This window comes from Macrobrachium rosenbergii, chromosome 55, assembly GCF_040412425.1.
Source record: "Macrobrachium rosenbergii isolate ZJJX-2024 chromosome 55, ASM4041242v1, whole genome shotgun sequence".
Taxonomy (NCBI): Eukaryota; Metazoa; Arthropoda; class Malacostraca; order Decapoda; family Palaemonidae; genus Macrobrachium; species Macrobrachium rosenbergii.
The window spans coordinates 83,642,473-83,663,549 of record NC_089795.1 but is presented as its reverse complement, the minus strand read 5'-3'; the positions used below and the strand labels follow the sequence as shown (position 1 = coordinate 83,663,549).

The following is a 21,077-nucleotide window of genomic DNA, read 5'->3' as shown; positions in this document are numbered from 1 at the left end:
GAAGTATCTCGCCCCGTGACAGGTGAACGAGTCGATAAATCAATCAAATCATGAGGTAACGGAGAGCGACCATTTCTCGAACCTAACGCAGGCACGATTTCCCTCGCTAGTCTAATTTAATAGCCTGAAGTCACGCAAATAACGCCGCCCGTAACATGATACGGTTAGCAGCGTTTAAATGGGGATGCACATGGTCGCATATTGTGTACGTTCTGTTGCCAAATTGCGTGGAAAATTATCGAGCAATTGCAGATGATTGGCAGTTAGTTGCTGGACAGGTGTAGGGTGGGATGGTAAGGGTGTAGTACCACGGATTCTTAGACGCTTCTGGAAGTCCGAGATAAAGAATTATAGCAGGAGGTAGAAAGATTGAGTTAGACCTAGTAGCACTTGTAAATTCGCTAGGGATTTAGGCAATGTGTTCTTGCTTAACCGTGAAAGGCTTGTTGTGCTTGCAGCTTTTTTTGCAAAATTTATTACTCAGCGTTGCTTGCCTCTGAGAGCTTTTAGCTCTCATTACCTGCGCTGTTTATTCCAAGAATCTTTTGGAATAGTTTCTTTATTTTTGGCATTAGTTGCGACTTAAAAGTGGATTCATCCGGTTGGTAACTTTTTTTTTCTCACATTTCTCACATAGATCACCACTACTCACGCACGTTCGTGTGTAGAGTCACTTTCGTTTCTTGTTACTTATTGACACAAGGTCAGCCATTCATTCTGCTCGCCATTTTAACGTCGCAGTAATAGTGTTTATTGATAAAATCGTGCATTCTTTGGTTATTAATGTAGTGTCGACAGAAGTTTCGTTTGATGTAAGCTGTAATCGGGGGAAGCAAGTAAAAAATGCGCCGGAGTTGCTTCGGCGCAATCGAGTTTTCTGAACAGCGTATAATGCTGTATGAAACTTTCAGCTACGGCCTATGAAACTCAGCCTCGGTCCGGTTGTGGCCTGAGCCACGGCCCTTAAAACTCTTAGCTGTGGCCCATGAAACTCAGCCATGGTCCGGTGGTGACCTGTGTTGTTGGCAGCTATAGCGGTGCCAGAAGTATGATTATGGCTAACTTTAACCTTAAATAAAATAAAAACTACTGAGGCTAGAGGGCTGCAATCTGATATGTTTGATGATTGCAGGGTGGATGATCAACATACCAATTTGCAGCCCTCTAGCCTCAGTAGTTTTTAAGATCTGAGGGCGGACAGAAAAAGTGCGGACAGTAAAAAGCGCGGGCAGAATAAAGTACGGACGGACAGACAAAGCCGGCACAATAGTTTCCTTCTACAGAGAACTATAAAATGAGTCGGGGATCGGATAGGATTGAAAAGACGGGATAACGTGGTTTTGAAGAAGGGAAGATAATGTGGGCGGTACAGTGATCTAGGTAGACCAAATAGCAGTTACAGTGAACTATAGTTTTAGGACTGATGTTCATGCTTAAATTAATATAGTTTTTGTTGAGTTTTATTGGTGTTATATTATTCTTTTAATACAGCTGATCTTTTTTTTTTTTGATAAATGCACTTTTAGGCCTACTTATTTTCGTATGTAGGCATACTTTTGAATGGAAGCATATACTTTTCCCCTTAATCTACGTAACAGTATGCCCATTTGTGAAAAGTGCATTATATCAAGCTAAAATCTATTTTTACGCAATGGATTGTCAATTCTAAGCTTGGACAGGAATTTTTTTATGTCTTAAGAACCAAGAAGAGTTGTAAGTGCATGAACAACGTATGAAGGGTAATGCATAATTAGGTATTTGGGAATATTAGAATATGCATCCATATATATATATATATATATATATATATATATATATATATATATATATATATATATATATATATATATACACACACATAGTTGACATGGATGTGTGTGTCTTTTTTAAAAATGAAACGTTAAAATCGATAGTTGACAATCTCTCTCTCTCTCTCTCTCTCTCTTAACAGAAGACAATCCAGAAAATCCAAAGGATCTGTTGACACAGTACTCGAACGTAGAATAATCCTGACCTATACGTGACCTTGGAGATTGTTTGGCTTTCCAGATCTCGTTCTTATAAACGATTTATTTATTCAGCCATTTACTTTTGGCCGTCCTTTCTTTCCTGCGTTTCTTTTGTTTCGTCCATCTTTAGTAAAGAATTCTTATAACGGACCCAAAATCTTATGATGAATGAAGAGGTAATCTATAAAGTTTATAGAGTTTAATAATTCTCTCTCTCTCTCTCTCTCTCTCTCTCTCTCTCTCTCTCTCTCTCTCTCGTCTAACTTTTTCTACTATAACCGCAGTGCACATGTTCGTGACGTTATGGTCATCAAGTATTGATCTCAATTTGCCGTCTCGGCTGTATAAATGTAAATAGCCTGAAAACAACAACTAAACAGTCTCTCTCTTTCTCTCACTGCGCATTTTCCCTTCAGTCAGGGTGGCTCCAGAAAGAGCTACCCTTCTGTTGCTAAGCGTGTACGTATCGGTAAGAAGTTCCTAGTCTTAGTGTAGGTTCATTAGACATATGGCCTACGGCATCTAGCATTTCTTGGTGGGCACCTATCCAGGAGCTAACCAGACTCGGGTTGCTGAACTTTGCTGATTGGAACACCAACGTCACAGCGAACCCGTTGTATCATTATGGAAAATATGCGGTTACCTAGCTCTCAGACTCTCCAATGCGCCGTTTGTAAGTAGTATGGACTGGTTCCGTGAAGGGCACTGCAGTGAAATGTCAGATTACGTAAATTACACAAGTTGCATGACACACGTGCTAAGACACCTCTTGCTATCGATTGGACAACGTCTGCTATCGTGGAAATAAAACTTGCTCGTGTAAATGAATAATGGGGGAGTCAAATATAGAATATAAAAGTAACTTTTAAGAATCTGCTGAAAATGCAATCAGTGCTTCATCGATATATATCTTTTAGTTCTTGTCGTTAGTTTACCTAGCAATAACGTATACACTATCTACTGTATTCTAGCAACAAATAGTAGAAATGAAATATAGTATGGTATTTATAAAAGCTACCATTCATTTGTTTTACTTTTCACCTTCTCAGTGGAGACCTTAGCAACACCAAAGAATCTCATCTGAAGGTCGTTCATTAGCCAGCACAATATGAGTATTGTTTCTGGTAGATTCCAGGACGACATTCCTATAGACACATCGGTCACTGTAAGCCTAATGTCGAATATCAGTTTGATGTAATTGCGTAAGCTACCGATAAATATTGTAATTCATGGTGACTTTAATCGATACTATCTACGGTACTCGCGCACTTTACAGTAGCGTTATTCGGCAATAATGGGTCTTTCTCTCTTTTACTGCCCTTCGTGCTTCACGGTAGCATTATTCGACATAATTTTTTTTTTGTTTTCTTCTATTACATAACAATCAAATAATGGATTCAGGGCAGTGATAGCCCGTGGAGGAAAGAGGTGAATTTATGAGTTTATTTTACTGTGTCAATAGGACACCTAACTTTCAGCACAGAATCTATTGTTTTAAAATAGGTGAATGAGTTACTGATTGATTGGCTTCTGCATGCTGGCGTTAAAACCTATGGCTATGCACGCATGAGAATTACGAGGTAATATGATTGCTTACTATTATAAACGTTCAAAAACTAATAAAGAGTAAGTTTCCAGACTTCACTTCGACCACGCAGTAACCATCAAAACAAAATCTTCAAAATTTTCAGTCACCACATACTGTAATTAGGGATTCTGATTATTGACTAGGGTGACAACATCCTGGCAACGAGTTAATCTTGGGCCTAGGTAACGTTCAGGACGAGAAAATATCATTTTTAATAAGGCATTTTTCACCATAGATCCATTTGTTGTAAAATTAGAATTTAAACAATTTAAGACCAATTTTCAATTAACATCCCCCTGCTAATGACCAGGTGAAGGAGTATTGTGATCTTCGTCAATCCATCAGGAACCGTGGCCCTCCAAGGAAAGAATGAATCGTACGTCGGACAGCCATTCATCGCCGTCAACTCATCATCATTGAAAGAGCCAGGCCAGGCAGCAGCAGTAGGCGAAACTCAGCCGGTGGTCGTAAGTTCTCGAGGGATGCGTATGTGTTTTACCCCATGTTCTGTGATTGTTTGTGATGTTGTAGCCCGTTATGGAACACAAGAACGCCAATTTATCTCGTGCATGGTGTGTAGAATTTCAGAGAAAGGAAAGAGAGGCCACTCTTCGACGTAAGTGCTGAAACAGCAGACGACGTGCTCTCAGCTGATATATAAATACTGTTTGTGCGTGAGCCTTATGATCAGCTGATGGTCCCAATGTATGGTTGGTGGACTGTTTTGGCAAAGGGAAAAGTGACGCGGGAGTGATCCCAGTGCAGTGTGTGAATGACCCCGAAAGCTCGAAATGAACTTCATTAATAGCCTTATCTTTTGTCAGTGTCCTTTGTATTAACTGTGCAATCAGAACTCGTTTGGAGGCCAATTTGTCACGCCCACAACAAGTGCCATCAGTTTTGAGATCACGCATTCAGTCCTACAGTGACGTAATTATGCGTTGAAATCTGTCGTCAATCATTTAGTCTCTTGTACCATTTGAACTCTCTCTCTCTCTCTCTCTCTCTCTCTCTCTCTCTCTCTCTCTCTCTCTCTCTCTCTCTCTCTCTCTCTCATTTTATTTTTAGGCTGGTTCGAGATGTACAGTTTCATGATAGAGGTTGACCGTTTATCAAATCACTGTTGAACTTGTGTCCTTGTTAAATTGTTATCTCCATTGTCGTGAATGGAACATGTATCATTTTACATTGAAGATACCTTATTGTTGTGATAGAGTATTTCATAAACACTTATACTGGACTATGGTTTTCCAAATTCAAGCAACAAAACTGAAATTTAGAAATAAATTTAGGAACTAAAGGCATATAAAGTTTAATTCATTTCAGAAGTAATGACGAATTATTATTATTATTATTATTATTATTATTATTATTATTATTATTATTATTATTATTATTATCTTGTCGTAGGGAACTAGCCTTGCACAGAAGAGAATGAACTTATATGAAACTAGAATGAAAATGAAAGATGGCTGACCATTATGCTGTGTAATTGTTAATTATTAGCATAATTATTTCTTTAAATTTTTTGTGTGAAATTTATTCCTCACCGGAAATAGGTGATCATTTTTAGTGTGTATGTATTTCATAGCTTTGGTAGCCCAAAAATGAATTATACATACTGTAGGCTTTAATAAGCCTTGGTATGATTTTTCCTTTGCATATATGTTTGCCACAGTTTTTTAGAGATTTGATATTTCTTAAATGGTGTGTAGTGAAGAAGGGTGGCAGTGAACTATAGCATTTCATTTCCTTGCATTGGCAGTTGTCCTGAGGTTGCACAACTCAGCATAGATCAGCCTGATGATTCGACACCTTTGGTTGGCAAAATTTCAAGTTATTTTGATATCTTTTTCAAACAGAACTTGAGCTTTGTTAGGAGAAAAGAGGTGTTTCTATTTACAGCAAAGACTGTGTAGTCTGTCCGTGGTTTGTTTAGGCAGGATGCTGAAAGTTTAATTCATTGTTTGAAAAGTATATAATTACACAAAGGGTTGTTAGATTCCAAGAAATTTATATTAAGTACATCACATTGAGTATCTGTACTTGATGATGGTGCTTATAAAATTCTTCAGCACTGAGTGATGTTTACGTACATAATTGACATAAAAATAGTACAGTTCAATTTTTTTGCTTCTATTACTACAGTAGTAACCAGTTACTTGATGGTAAATGTTTACTATCATTGCAATTGAATGTCAGAGGAAGTTTTATGCACTAACATGAATGAGATCAAACTTAGTCTTGGTTTATACCTTGTTTTTTTGTTTCCTTGAGTTTGCACTATTGAATCTCTCATTGCCAACCATTACAGTAGAAATGCACTGTATAATTGCATTGTATAACTGTCCTTCTAAAAATGTATATTTTTTTTTTATCATTATTTTCCGGTATCCACTGTTCTTTGTATCCAATGGTATGGTAACTGCAAATATGACATAGGTAGAATGACACTACCATTTTGTCAGGTAGGATGACACTACTTTTTTGTCAGGTTTACCCTTTTTCTTTTTTATTCTGGGCCTTCGCTCTGGTCAGTATATTGGCACTTCAAGAATCACCATTTAGCTAACAGATTGCTCCTCACCCCATTTTATTGCTGTCTTATGGCTCTCAATATATTTAATTCCTTTACAAGCCATTATTTCATGAGGAAATCATCCCAGCATTGTCAGGCTGTGAATCTGTGCATTTTGTTGTCACACCTTTTCAGGTTTTCTTCATGTGTTCTGTAATTGCCTGATATAAAGTGTCCATTATCGAGAAAGTATTTCGAAGAAGCTTTTAAATTATGGCTTATTATTTGATGTTATGCTGTATTAATTTAAAATGATGGAACTGTATACATATATTTTTATTGCAGTTGCATATAGTTATTCTGTTACAAAATATTTAAATTTAGTGCATTGCATATAAGTTGGTAAATTTTATGACTTGAAATTTCAATTTCAGAAGCCTGAATTAACATAAGACTGCCACGTATATTGTGCATATCATTACGCAGTAAAAATGGGGGACCAACCAAAATTTAAGTAAGTAACAGTTTTTACCTATACTCTGTTTTCTGTTTTCATAATGAGATTACTTTACTCTTAATTTTCATACAGTGACTTCGGTGTCAGTGCTTTGTGTCAGGCATACTGTACATTTGATGATTTTTTATGCTTTCCTATTTTATATTTCTAACCACTGTAGGGTACTGTTGAGTAGTATTAATGCATAGCCATCCATGTTATTTATAGAAATTGTAACTCACTGTAATGTATTTTGGTTTTACAATGGTAGGAGCAACTTTTTTCAGTGGGTTAGTGATGTGATACTGAGGCATATTTGCAGATCTTGTTCATTATATAGTGTTCCTTTTCTCATTTGTTAACTTCTCTTATTTGTTGGTACTTAGGAAGAAATAGGAATGAATAAAATAGGTCACTTTAAGCTCAGGTTACTACTGATTAAAGTTAAATACTCTAATAAATTCAGTGCTGTTTAATCCTAGTAACAAAATTTACCTTGCATCAAGACTCTGCTTACGTATGTAGAGGAAGAATTTAGTACTATACAGTAGTTTAGTCATATTGCTTGATGTACCTATTTAACATACACAATTTGGGTTTAACTTGCACCAGTTGAACTGTGTCAGTAACTGAATTGTGGATAAATTTGATCTGTGTCAGTAGCTAAATTGTGGATAAATATTTTACTGTCAGACTAGTATTTATATGTCTTTTTGCGGGCAGAGAGTGTACATTCATCATTAACCACAATATTCATGAATGGAGTACATCAAAGTGTCAGCTCTAGTGGCTAAGTCACAATATTCTATCAGGTGCCTCATAATGATTTATTGAACTTGTGCCTCAAACTATATCCTTCCTGTACTGATACACAGTCCTTTTTTTTATGCTTCTTTTACTTTATGTTGTTGTTATATTAGAGTACACAACAGTATTTCTATTGTATTTTGGAAGAAGTAATTGACATTAAGATCGTAAATTATATCAAGGTATTTTGATATTTCAAAAGTTAGGTCAATGTAACTTAATTCATTCTTCTCTACATATTCATCGTTCCATTGAAGTGTGCCTTTACCTAGGTATTTGGAAACCTTTTTGTGGGCCAATAATTTGAGAGTTGAAAATTCAAACTCAGTGAATAGATTGAATTGCTGTATACAATTATAATACTTTCCAGTACCTAGGAGGTTATGGCTTTAGTTGCGTTTGTCTCTCTCTCTCTTTGTCAGGAAGACTTTGTGGAAACTAATACGAGAATTTGAAAGAAATTCAAGTGTATCAATGAAAATGCGACTTTCACTTAGGGAGTCCCTTTAAATCTTGATTGATGTCTACCAAAAGTTTATTATTGATGACACCAATGATATGTATTTAGATTTCATTAAAAATGATATGATATATGTTTCAGAGATATAATGCAAATTTTGGTAGAATGCATACAAAGAGACATGGGTAAAAGTGAATATGTGCTCACAGGGGTTGGTATTAATATTATTTCTGTATTATGGTTACCAATGTAGGTGCTAACATTACCTAGTACTGTAATATCAAAACTGTGAAGCAAATAGTGTCACTATATTCTGTATGTATTCTGTATTGCAGTTGTTGAAAAATTTTAAACATAAATGGTTGTGCTTTAATGCAGTTTCCCTGCCAGAGGTTTTGCAGTCTCTAAATGGTAGTTCATGGTATATGGTACATTGTGGTCGTCTGCACTTGAGTGTATTTATGATAGGTCAGTTGTGTATTCTTTAAGTGTTTTGCAAGCTGCCTATGTCCTTAACAACCTTTCCTTTTTGTTGTGAATTTTGCATATATAATTGCTAGGATTGTAACTTTTTCACACAAATCTCTAAATGGAATGAGTGCACTCCTCTTGGCCTTTGGAATCTTGATGCCTCACATAAAGTTTCTACTAAAAGTGAGATTATTGGTTGACGTATGTCTTGGGGTTCCAGGATGAATGTTTGTAGTGAGAATGCCTTCTTGTTCTTCTTTGAGACCCCAGTATAGGGATACTGTATACCTATGTGATGCATGGGTTTGTATGAAAAAAATAATGTGTTTAAAAAGATATATATGTTCAGAATCACTATCTGAAAAACATATTTAAATTCAGATTCACTGTCTGGCATCACAGTTAAATAACCATTGCTGATAGGTAGGGGATTTCAGTTATGTAGGCTACAGTGTATTCATGTAATCCAGAGGGTAGGGAATTACATGGTATTCCAGGATTTCCTAGAATCTCCACCCCAGAAATTAGGTGGGTTCTATACACAAGATTATCTTTGGTCTCATATTGCCTGAAATTTATTGTTCAGATTTTAGTTATGTTTATATATATATATTAGTGATAATGTTATTTAAAGAAATTTTCAGTGTTGCATATTGTGTGACCTTCAGAATATATATCACATTTCATAGATTTGTTTTGATTTTATTTCAGGTTGCTGCCAAAAATTATGAATGGTGGTATTGCAGGAATAGTTGGTGTGACTTGCGTATTTCCGTTAGATTTAGTGAAAACCAGACTTCAGAATCAGCAAATTGGACCAAATGGAGAGCGCATGTACAATTCCATGTAAGTATGTTCTTAACCCTCTGAGATTCCAAGGGTTCCAAATCTCATCTGTGGCAGTAAATACTTTTATTGCATACCATGAATTTATTTTCCATGATGAAGTACTAGTTAGGTGTCATTTATTGTAGCATATTCATAAATTGATAATTGTGGAAATTAAATGTTGAAATGATAAGGCAAAGTTGGCCAAAAATTTTCTTTGAATGACATCAACATCTCACAGGTTAAGTATACAGTGTTGTCATGTGATGTCATTGAAACCTCAGAAGGTTAATAGTTTGTCCGACAAACCTGTTACATTAGAAATGACTCTTCCAGTTGAGGTGGTAAGGCCAAGCTCAACACTGTATAAACAAGGAAAATACTTATTAGATGTTGAGTAAGACCTTCCTGGTAGGGAAAATCTGTTGGCTGTGGAATAATTGTCTTTGGTGTTGTTTGCTTCAATACAACCCCATCAGTTGTGTATATACCAACATTTACATTCTTCACATATCCCCAGGCTCAACATTCTTATTTTTTAACAGACAAAAGAAGAAAAGTGGTCTTCTGTGGCTTGTACCATCTGGAACTTCAGGTGCCGATCAATGACTTTCCTAAATTTTTAGCATTATTCCTTAGTTATTTCTTGTTTCTTTTTCAGCCTTTTTCATTTCTTTCTTTTCATTAAATGTTAAAAGTGACATTTTTGCATCCTAGCAGGTACTTTTCAATTGCCAGTGTCTACCTCTAGATTGCTTGCTTCTTGTTATGGTTTAACTTTTTGGCAGTCCATAGTGCTACATTTTTCTTGACTTTTGGTGTCAGTATTGTAATGTTAAGTGTCTGCCATTACTAAGGAGTAAGTTGGCTGTCCTTTTTTTTTTGTCATACCATATTTTTGCAATGGTGTTGTTATTTATAATGTTTTATTGCTCTGAGAATTCCTTATTATTAAGTCTTTCATTCTTGCTAGGTAGGACATTAGATTTTTTTATGTGTAATTCATTATGTTAATATATTAGTTATGTCTGTTTACTGCCTTTACTCTTATGTATTTTGCAAATAGTTATTGTTTACTAGTTTCTTTACCTTTATCTTTTACAGGGTTATAAGCAATTTATCATTATGGTACCCTAGTGTATTTTGATTTTGGAAGTAGCCTCTAACCACTTTGTGTTCTTTAGTGTTTTGCCTTTTGAATATAATATTGTCTGTACTGTCACTGTACATTTTTTGTTGCTATGCCTCAGCAAATGTGTAGAGGTCTTCGATGTTATGGCAGTCATGCTTTTATGGCAGCATTTGACTGGACATGCACCACTTGTATTGTAGTTGTTCTTGCCCAGCCTCACAGGTGAGATATGCTGTTCTTGGTGTCTCATCAATGGTCTTGTATCTTCAAGAAGAAGATGAATGAGCCAGGACAGTCCATGATTGTGTCCATAGATGAGTCTACTTTGTCTGCCTCTGAATTTTTTGTTTCCAGGATAGCAATAGAGTTTCTAATACCCTAGTAGTGTGTGAAGGAGTGCCAGTCTTGAGATGATGTTGCAGTAGCTTTGTCTAGTTGTCAGCCCAGTCAACCTGTGCACGTCTCACTCTGTCAGCTCCTTTTCTGCCTCCTAATCAACCTGCCTGATTGCCATCTGCCTTTCCCACTGACTTGCCCATTCAGCACTTGCTGTGCCACCCCTCCAACTAAAGTGCCCATGACCTATGATAACAGCGGAGACTTTTTCATTCATGAAACACCTGATAAAGCAGGAGTTAAGGAAGATGATCAAATTGACAGCAGTTGCTGTGCCACCACCCACAATGACCTTACCTCCAACAGTAACAGCATTGACATTTTTGTATGCACCTCAACAGTGACTGCATCCATTACAGCAACAGTACTGTAGCCCAGACTTGATGTTTCCTTCCCAGGACTCAGCTGTTGATGTTTGCCTTTGCTTGATGGTTTGACACTAATCATGATCCAGACAAATCCTCAGCCTGCCACTTTGTGGAATCCTAAAGGAAGAATGTGCTTCTCCAGAGACTACTACTTTAGAGGTGGCATCTTCAAGCAAAAGGAATGCCAGCTGAGATCCCAGCATTGTTGTGACAGTGATAGCCATTATAGTGAACATCTGGGCCATTCCAGGACTGTTAACTTCAAATTATGACAGTGCCCACTGTCATGATAGTGATTAAGACAGTAATTGTAAAATGTGTAGTGATCTTGACCATCCTCCTTGTTTAAGGAGACTAATAGCTGTTCCCTCATCCTGAGAAATTGAATGAGAGTAGCAGATCCAGGAATTTGACACAGTGTATGAGACTTGACAGAGCAACCAACTAGATAACCGCTTCAGGAAGGATGCCAGCTGTAAATACTCTAGGAAGGATGACACACTGCAAACTCTTGGGTACTCACCCAAAAGAAGTAAGGGCTAGTAGTGATTGGAATATCCAGCATTCTTCAGCCTCTAAGATGACTCAAGGAAGCCAGGTGGTAGTAGTTGTGACAGGAATGCTCCAAGGAAGAGTGACTCAATTTTTGAGCCTGTAAGCCTGCTAGTCCTGACCAGCACATTGAAGATGCAAAATGGATGTGCACTGATAGGTTCAGGGGCCTTATGATGCTTGGGAAGCACAAGGAAAAAGATGGACCAGAGTTACCATGGCTGCAATTTGAGGCTTCCTTCTAAAAGTCTTCATGTTTGTTCTCCAGACATAGTAGAAACCCAAGAAGGGATGTCAGTTGCAGAACTTTGAATCAGTGCACAATGTAGTGACCTGGCCAGCCATATTTTTTACCTTCTGCCATCCAGTGCAAATGTCAGATGTTGATGTGGATATCAAGCTGAGGATGGAGTAGTAGAGGGATGCAGTAGACCAAATGCCACTCAAAACCATTTTTTGCTGTCTGATCTGAGAATTTGAGGTGCTCTTGTAGCCAGGGTTGTTTGCCACAGGCACATCACCCCTCTTCTATTTGGAAGAGGCTATCAAAGCAGATCCATCTTCGATCACTCCACCTTTAGTCACATTCACATTGATGAAGATCAACAGGACAAAGCACTTTCTTCAAGAATTCCTACCCATGTCCAGCTGGCAGAAAATGGTATTGGGAGCTGTCAGTTCATGTTTATTAAAGGCCAAGTCAATAAAGGTCTGCTTGAGCCAAAGAGAATGTTGTTTCTCAGCCACACATCCTTCCTACATATTAGGATGGTGATATAACTTCTGGCTAATATGGTTTTGAGAAAACTGAATGTTGCAGATAGAACTCTCCACCCTCCTGTCTCACTCAATCAGTCAGAACCTGAAAGTATCAGTTCTTCAAGATTTATTCTTGTTTTTGGAGAACGTGGTGAAGGAGCTCCTGGGCAAGTTGGCCTCTATATCAGCCAGGACAGTTATCACCATTGTAGGTAACATATCAAGCTCCAGGAAGTAGTCCACACCTGAAAGAAGGAGTCAGTGGCCAATGATTGTCTCCACATAGTGAGAACAGGCAGCAGAAAATGTCTTGTACACTTTCCAGGCATTCATACCTTTCTAACCCCATTAGATCAACTTCAGTGAGGAGGCAGCAGTGAGCCTTGCTGCCCCAGAAAGGCAGATAACATATGGCAAAGTTCCCTAGTAAGAAAATCTTTAAGAAGTGAGTGGGTTATTTCCCCAGTTCCCCTGCAAGTGAGAGTTTATATCAAGAAATTCTGGAGATCAAGTTAGTAGGTAGGAGCATTGTTGTGGATGTTATAAGTCATCCCTTTTTTGAGAAATCCCTCCCCTCCTCCACATAGCAGCCAAAAGCCTTAGTAGTACAGCTGCAGTGCTGATGGGTTTCAGACATCCAACTGTTAGGGGAGGTCAGGATAGCTGAAGCTGATGATCAGTGGGACATTAGATGGTGCTCCTGTCTCCTGTATTCTACAGATTAATGCAACTGACTATTAACCTTTGCCTACCAAACAATTAAGTGTATCAAACCATCTTCAGGATGGGTTTTGAGCAGTTTGTATGGTGATCCAGCAGGAAGGACATCATGGTATTCTTGGAGTTAAAGGACGCTACTATCATGAAATACATTACTTTCGCTTTGTATGGGTGTGGAAGGTATTTCAGTTTTTATTTTTTTGCCTAGTAACTGCCCTTTAAGTCTTTGCTCAGACCTTGGCACCAGCAGGTGTATGAGCATACTGGAATAGCATAAGTTATCAGAGGTGACTAGACTGCACTGTGGGAGAAAAGAGTACTTAACCAGATTTGTTCTGAGAAGTTTTAGTGCCAAACTTAAGAACATTTACAGTAAACTGTGGCCTCCTTCCACCCCCTGCTTGCTGATGGATAGAGTAGGAGGTTTCTTTCAAGAAATGTTAAATACTTCACCATCTTTAATTTAATTATCCTCTGTGAGGTCAAAAGTCACACAGCACCCAGTATTGGCTGGATATTTTCAAAGAAAGGAGCTTTGGATCAGGAGAGACAAGCATCCCTTCTAAACTGACAATAAGTTTGTTGACAATGCACTGCTACAGTGGAATGGCATGCCCCAGCTTGAAGTTGAAGTGTAAATTAGTCCAAGGCCCTACCTTGCTAAAAACACTGCTCTTGTTCTGATCAGCAAAGTCAACACACCATTGATTGTGGTCAATGCTGGGATGTTTGATTGCTAGGAACATTCCTCTTTGAGAGAGGATATCCTTCAGGGCAGATTGTTCTTTAACATCTTTGAGTTGGAGAAAGAGCAGAATGATTTGTGATGAACTCTTTATTTTTTGTTGATCCTTAGTAGTTATCACTACCAAGGACATACTTGCTCATAATTGAATAGATGTCAGGCAGAACTTCTGGTGGAGACTGCACTTCTCGACTCCGGTCAGAAGGATTGCAACAGATTCATGGATGATTCTTTCTTCAGACTTTGGGAACTCTCAGCCATAACTCAAGGATATAACCTGTTGAGTTGTTTGCCTTCAAGATGGCCACGTGCCCAGTGAAACTTTCTTTGCAGGGAGTTTCTAGTAAAATGATGCACCACCACCACTTTCATGTCACAAGTGTTTGTTGTCATTAGTGTTCTTGTCTAGTTTACAGTTTAACAAATTTCCATGTCTAAACAGCAGTGACAGCTGTGTTCTTGCTTGTTGCTTCACTCAGCAGCACGCCATAAAGCCCTTAGCTTCTCCTAGGATGTTTTTGTATCAGGCTCTCTCATGGCCTGGAGAAGTCCTTTTGCAGACCAAGACCTGAATAAGAATTGAATTAATGTCTGTGCTTAGAAAAACACAGGAGGATGCAGTGGCCAATGGTAACATCCTTACTGGACCTCGTTAACAGGGAAAAAAACTAATGACAGTTTCAGCCACAAACATCAAGGGTGACTGCGACCGAATGCAGCAATGGCCAGTTTGGTACAAGATAAATTCCCTTACCTGGCACTGGTTTACTGGCCTGAACCATATTACATCATTCTACATTGAGGATTGTTTTACTCCAGTACTCTTGAGTAAGTTCTCTCAAGAAGCTCATACTCATAAGCTGTCAGACTTCTTTTTACAAGAAAAAGGTCAATTGTTTTTAGATGTCTGAACAACACTTCAGGTTTTCAGTCACTGCCTTGTTAATGATTGTTTAGAGTGTCAAGATAACATACTTGTTCTCCATCCAAAAATTATTTTCCAAATTTCCTTTTGCCTGAAGGACACCTTCTCCTAAGATTCTGTGTGGCATATTCTTTAGATCCCAAATGTCTTTGAAAATGCACAAAGAGTGTAGGAATATATTCATTATAAGTTGTGCTTCTACACCTATTGTGAAAATGGAGTTGTATGGATATTTGTTAGGTGGAAACAGGTTGTTTTAGCTGCAAACAGGAGCACTACTGTGATAGCTACATTATTATAATATAACCTTGTAGAAAACAAGTATAAGCTTGACAAATATTGTCGGCCAGTGTTATGACTCAGAGACAGAAGAACTTTAGAATTAGTTATCATCTTTTGGCAAAAAAATTTGTGATGTTACACATGGGATCATTTTATGGCTACAATTGTACCTGAATATTGAGCAAAGAAGTGGAAGAGTTGAATACAGGTGGTATAGGGAGATCCCATGAAAAGGAGATGTCTTTATGGTGTTGAATGGCTATTTTGCCTTTTTATGTTGTGAATTAGTGGTTTCCTTCCCTAGAGTGGCAGTAAGGCATTGATAAAGTAAAAGGTTTAGATATACATTAAATGTAAAACTTGAAAGTTTCATTTTTGGTGAAAACAGGATGAATCAGTTGTGATGATTTCTGTTTAAATTGTTATGTAAGCTCATGTGTACTTCATGTCAGAAATGTGTAGATAGTTACATTATTCTTATTTTTTACTTTAGGTTTGACTGCTTTAAGAAAACATATCGTGTCGAAGGTTACTTTGGGATGTATCGTGGGTCTGGTGTTAATATCTTGCTCATTACTCCTGAAAAGGCTATTAAACTTACGGCGAACGATTTCTTCCGTCATAAACTCACAACTAAAGATGGGTAAGCATTTCAAATTCATATCATATACATCTAATATATATTCCTTTTTGTTGGTAACTGATATATGTGTATATATTTACAGTGTTTGCTAATTTCTTAAATGAACAAGTAAATTTTTAAGTGTTCATATCTGTTCCTTGATTATTGTACAATTCAAACGTTTTTGTATTTTATTAGCTGTAATATGCTGGTAGTTGAAGAGTAGTTCAATTCACCATAAAGTGTAGCACTGCTGTGGCTTCACTGACTATTGCTGCTCATGGAGCACATGCACCATTTTCCCGTACAACAAAATTCTCCCCCTTACACTTCCACCTGTTGTCACCAACAGATGGTCATACAGAAATTGCCATATCTAGGGAGGAACTGAACACACTCTGGTTGATTGGAAGGCTTTGATCTTGATAAAGCTGTACGAGCATCCAGAGGTGTAGACAGAGGTCCAACACTGAAGCAGCCATCACAGGCCAGTTTTGTATGTAACTGTAGCAGCAGATTTTGTGTGTAAACCCATCCAGTCATAGTACTGGTGTGTATGTGGTCTGAGAGACCTGTGGGGCTGTAGGTAATCTGAAGATGAATGCTAGGAACTGGCACTCTTATCTCTCCACAAAAGAACCTAATATATTTCTTGGATTTCAGGTGGACTTTAAAGTGATGCTGTAGCTTATGATTTAGCATTGGCCATAAGACAAAAGAAGGCTTAGATAAAGAGGAGGGTGAACAAAAACATTGCCTGCCTCTGGCGGGGATCCAAACACTAGTTTGTCCTTTCCTCAGATAAAAAGGCAACTGGTGCTCTTTGAAGATAAAGAATTCAAAGGAATTTGGCTGAACAATCCATTTCCACTGTCCTAGAACCTTTGCTTTTGGCAGCTCATGGCAAGGGGACTGAGCGGAGTGCTGGAAAAATCATTAATTTTTTCAAATTGGGGGGCAAAGCCCTAGGTCTTGAAAGTCATCCTTATACAGCATGTGTGAATCCAAACAAACAGTCATACAAAGATCCTCAGTTTTGTTGAAGGTCTTTAGACATAACCCTAATATCCTCATGTAAACAAGCTAAGTGTTGGTCTCAAGAAACCCCCCTAATCCCTGTTTCATAAAAAGAATTACTGGATATTCCAATGCTTACACATACCACTTGATCATCAGCAAGGAACATGCCAAAAACCTCTTGGTTGTGCCCATTCTGATAAAGGAAGGGAGCTGGACATGGCTGCTAAGAAGTAACAGCGTAACCAAGGTACATTTCTGTGTCAAGAGGTTGAGAAGAGTGCTTCAGGGTGGTCTGCACACAAAACCCTGTTAATACTAAATTCCAGTGTTGCACACAAAGCTCCATGAATGACATAAGGTGCAGAGAGCCATATTATGGAAAGTGGAAATGCTGTAAGAGGTACCTCCCTATCGCATGGGATTTTGAGTTATATTTTGTATTAGTAAAACACCCACCCCATATTTCTTAGCAAAAAGGCTCAACCAGATACTGCAGCATATACATACAGTAGGTCCTCGGTTTATGTCCAAGATCCATTCCTACGTCCAGGATGTAACCCGATTTTGTCCATATGTCAGAACTTAAGCATACGTAATGAAGTGAATCAGTAGAAATAAAAAATGAATAAAAAAGAAAACAATTCTTGGGCACATACAAGGGTAAATATTATCCTTATATTTACTTCTGTGATGAATTAAAGTACTGTACAGTAAATAAAAAACAATTCCTTACCTTTACTCCTGTGGTTGGCTTGCATACTGGGTATTGCAAAGAGAGAGAGAGAGAGAGAGAGAGAGAGAGAGAGAGAACTGAGATGTTTACACAAAAGTCTAAGCACAGTATAAATGGATGCTGTAAGTGAAATAATGCTTTATTGATTTTTTGCTGTGTTTTTTCATTAAAGGATATGTATACTGAGAGAGAGAGAGAACTGAGGTATTTACATCAAAGTCTAAGCACAGTATAAATGGATTGTAAGTGAAATAACATTTTATTGATATTTTGCTGTGTTCTTTCATTAAAGGGTATGTATACTGAGAGAGAGAGAGAGAGAACTGAGGTTAGAACATTTACATCAAAGTCTAAGCACAGTAACTAGCTGGGGAGGAGACTTGACAGGCACGGTTAAATTATAGCTGGGGAGGAGAGTAAGACTTGGTTTTGTGTTGCCTACATATGAAATTCAGATTTTAAATATTTTTATGGTGATTAGAGATGAAACATCACAAATGATAAAATATTCTCTTGTGTACTATTATGATATGTGTGATAATCATTGTCAACTAAACTCGTAATGAGGTGCGGCACAGTAAACCAGACAGCAGAAAATATGGCAACACATACCTATGTATGCATGCGCACACCCGGTTGTAGTGAACTTCCTGGGTTTTTTTCGTTTCGTGCTTTAAAGTTTATGTACAGTAATTGATATTTCATTAAAGGATATGTACAGTACAGTACTGATATATGGTAGAGAGAGAGAGAGAGAGAGAGAGAACTGAGATTCTATGTTGTTGAACTTAATACGGTTGGTTTTGTGCTGCCTATGTTTGAAATTCGAATTTAAAAAATTTTTATAGTGATTAGAGATGAAACATCAACAGTGATAAAATATTCTCTTGTGTACTGTTATAATGTGTGTGATAATTATTGTCAACTAAACTTGCAATGAAATACGGTACAGTAAATTAGACAAAGCAGAAAATATGGCAACACGTACTTACATATACATGCACACACTCGATGTTTTAGTGAACCTCCTGGGTTTGTTTAGTTTCGTGTTTTTAAGTTTATGTACGGTAATTGATATTTCAGTAAAGGATATGTACCATACAGTACCGATACTTATAAGGTAGATAGAGAGAGAGAGAGAGAGAGAGAGAACTGAGATTCTGTCGTTGGAGAACTTGCTATTGGCGGTTTTGTATTGCCTACGTATGAAATTCAGATTTTGAATATTTTTCGGTGATTAGATCAATATACATTATAAATGGATTTTGTAAGTGAAATAACATTTTATTGATATTTTGCTGTTTTTTCATTAAAGGATATGTATACTGAGAGAGAGAGAGAGAGAGAGAGAGAATGACGGAACAAGAATTTTTTAATAAATTCATGGGAGATGGTCAGGATGCAACCACAAAACGATGTAGGTCAAGTACGATGTAACCTGAGAACATGTTGCATTTCTAATAAACACAGCCTCAACTCTTCAACTAAGTTCTTAGTGACCAGCCAAAGGTGTAATCACATTCCCCAGGCATTTTGTATTTACTGGTGTTTGTGTGTAGGTTAAATGCCTCATCCTCATTGTCCACTGAGATGACAAAACACTTAGACCAGAGATACCTGAACATTCCTCTTAATTCCTCTTATGAGATATTCTTAAAGAACCCTCCTTTACCACTCACAGGAGTCACATGAACACCCACAGTAGTAGTGGTTTAGCAGTTTCATTCAACTTTAAGGTTTGTTTCATGATTTTTATATGGGTGTTATCAAGGAATTTGCATTTTTACAAAATATCTTTACCATCAACGTTAAGTACGGTTATAAGGGTGGGTGATAAACATTTTAAGTACTGAACACCCTCTGTTTCACCTGTAAATTTGATGCTGAAGGAAAATTTCTTGTATTTTGTTGTCCTGGTTTTGCTGGCTAACAAAAAATCTAAAAAAAGAAGTCTATATAGTACAAAGAATTCCAACCTGGGCGCTGGTTGAATGAAGGAATTGTGTCCTGGATGCTGTAATTGCAGCATCATCAGTGCATATGTTTGGAGTTCTATCGCCCTTGTTTCTTTTAGAGCATGTTTCTTGTAAGGAACTTGACTGGGCAACCCAGTTTCATGTTAATAAGGGGTATTCCACTAAGGACATTAAAAAAGATTAAGGTTTAAACAGTGATATAAACTATCCTCTTCCACTGGGTACAGCATCCTTTATTATACTCTGTTGTCTGTACTTGAGTAATAAGTATTGGGAAGATGAATGCATCCCATGAAATAATAACTAAACTTATCAGACCTTCCAACTCCAACCAAGTTAATATGCTTGCAAGTCCTAGGAGATGTCAAGACACTAAGGAAGTTCATATTACTCCAACCAGGCAAAGCCTTTTATCAGCCTTGAGAATCAGAGGTATTGCCCCTGTGAAGCACCACCTCTGCATCTTAGAAGCTTAAGCTGAGGCTTGAATCCTTCCGTAATGCAATTCAAGAGGCATTTCTATTAATGAAAGCATTTGGAAACCCATTTCATGATTGACCACACCTACCGAGAGTAACAAATCTGAATATGACTACGCCTCAGATGCAGGCCACCACCCGAGAGCTGAGCCCTTGAAATACTTAGCCACCCCTCAGGAGGTCATCATGCTTGCAAACCCAACCATCAAGTAATCCATAGTGGTTTGTGGTGACAGATCACTGACCAATCAGTGCCAAGCAGATGACCAACCAAGGTCAAGCAAATGAAGTACCAACTATTGGTACTTAAAGTTGGCCTAAATCTACTTTCAGATCCAATATATAGGGAACTTCCAGTATGTTGACTGTAATCGTATCCTGCCAAGATCGAATGAAATATTAACACCCTATGATAGTCTCTTTATTGCTTTTATAATGAGCTTATATTCAATCTTTGTCCCCAAAAATGGGAATAATTAAAATATTGTAAAGCTCCATATAAACTTGGTAGTATTGAAGTGGCAGTTATCTTGATTGAAACTTACATAGAAGAAAGTTCCCTTCCCAGTAATAATAATAATACTAATAACAATAAGAGCATGCCATTAGAAACAGCACACACAGTGAGAAAAGTGGTGGACTTCTAAGGAGGCAGGATGCAACCTGGAACCCCACACTATAAATACCACCCAGTCGAATAGGATGACTGAGATAGACAAAAAAATAATAATAGTAATAAATTGAGAGTTGAAGTTAATCATCTTTCATATATCAAGCTTGTATGTTTCATTGGTTTGTGTTGAAAGTTTTGTTGCAAGTTTTGGGATATATCAAGGCACAGGAAAGGCATGGATGGTGGTATTTTGCAGTAGCCCCTTGCATCACATGACATTGAAGGTGAAGGTGATGTCAGCTTATTCATTTTATTTTTCAATTTAATTCTAGGAAACTCCCTATTTTCCGAGAAATGGCTGCTGGAGGCTTAGCTGGACTTTGTCAAATTGTGGTAACAACTCCAATGGAACTTTTAAAGATTCAGCTGCAAGATGCTGGTCGAGTAGCTGCTCAAGCAATGGCCAGTAAGTAGAGCAAATGTCAATCTTTTTACAAAGTATGATGAAGGGTGTGAGTAACTTAATATTCCTCATATCTCGTACTCCATTTCAGCTTTCTTGTCTTGATAACATTTTG

At 37.6% G+C, this 21,077-nt stretch overlaps 1 protein-coding gene across 6 annotated transcripts in view; it reads left to right on the top strand.

Annotated features, from left to right (window-relative positions):
* Positions 1-2,423: 2,423 nt before the first annotated feature.
* LOC136835536 (mitochondrial glutamate carrier 1-like) overlaps positions 2,424-21,077 on the top strand; it is a 39,267-nt gene continuing 20,613 nt past the window's right edge. Inside the window, exons 1-6 of one of the 6 annotated variants that reach the window (XM_067099174.1) lie at positions 2,424-2,682; positions 3,908-4,064; positions 6,550-6,629; positions 9,061-9,195; positions 15,550-15,699; positions 20,832-20,965. In XM_067099174.1, coding sequence (XP_066955275.1) covers positions 6,607-6,629; positions 9,061-9,195; positions 15,550-15,699; positions 20,832-20,965 — 442 coding nt within the window. In that variant the 5' untranslated portion in view covers positions 2,424-2,682; positions 3,908-4,064; positions 6,550-6,606. Of the gene's footprint in view, positions 2,683-3,907; positions 4,214-6,549; positions 6,630-9,060; positions 9,196-15,549; positions 15,700-20,831; positions 20,966-21,077 lie in introns of those variants that run through there. The other 5 variants (XM_067099178.1, XM_067099175.1, XM_067099176.1 and 2 more) reach the window with 5 other exon arrangements.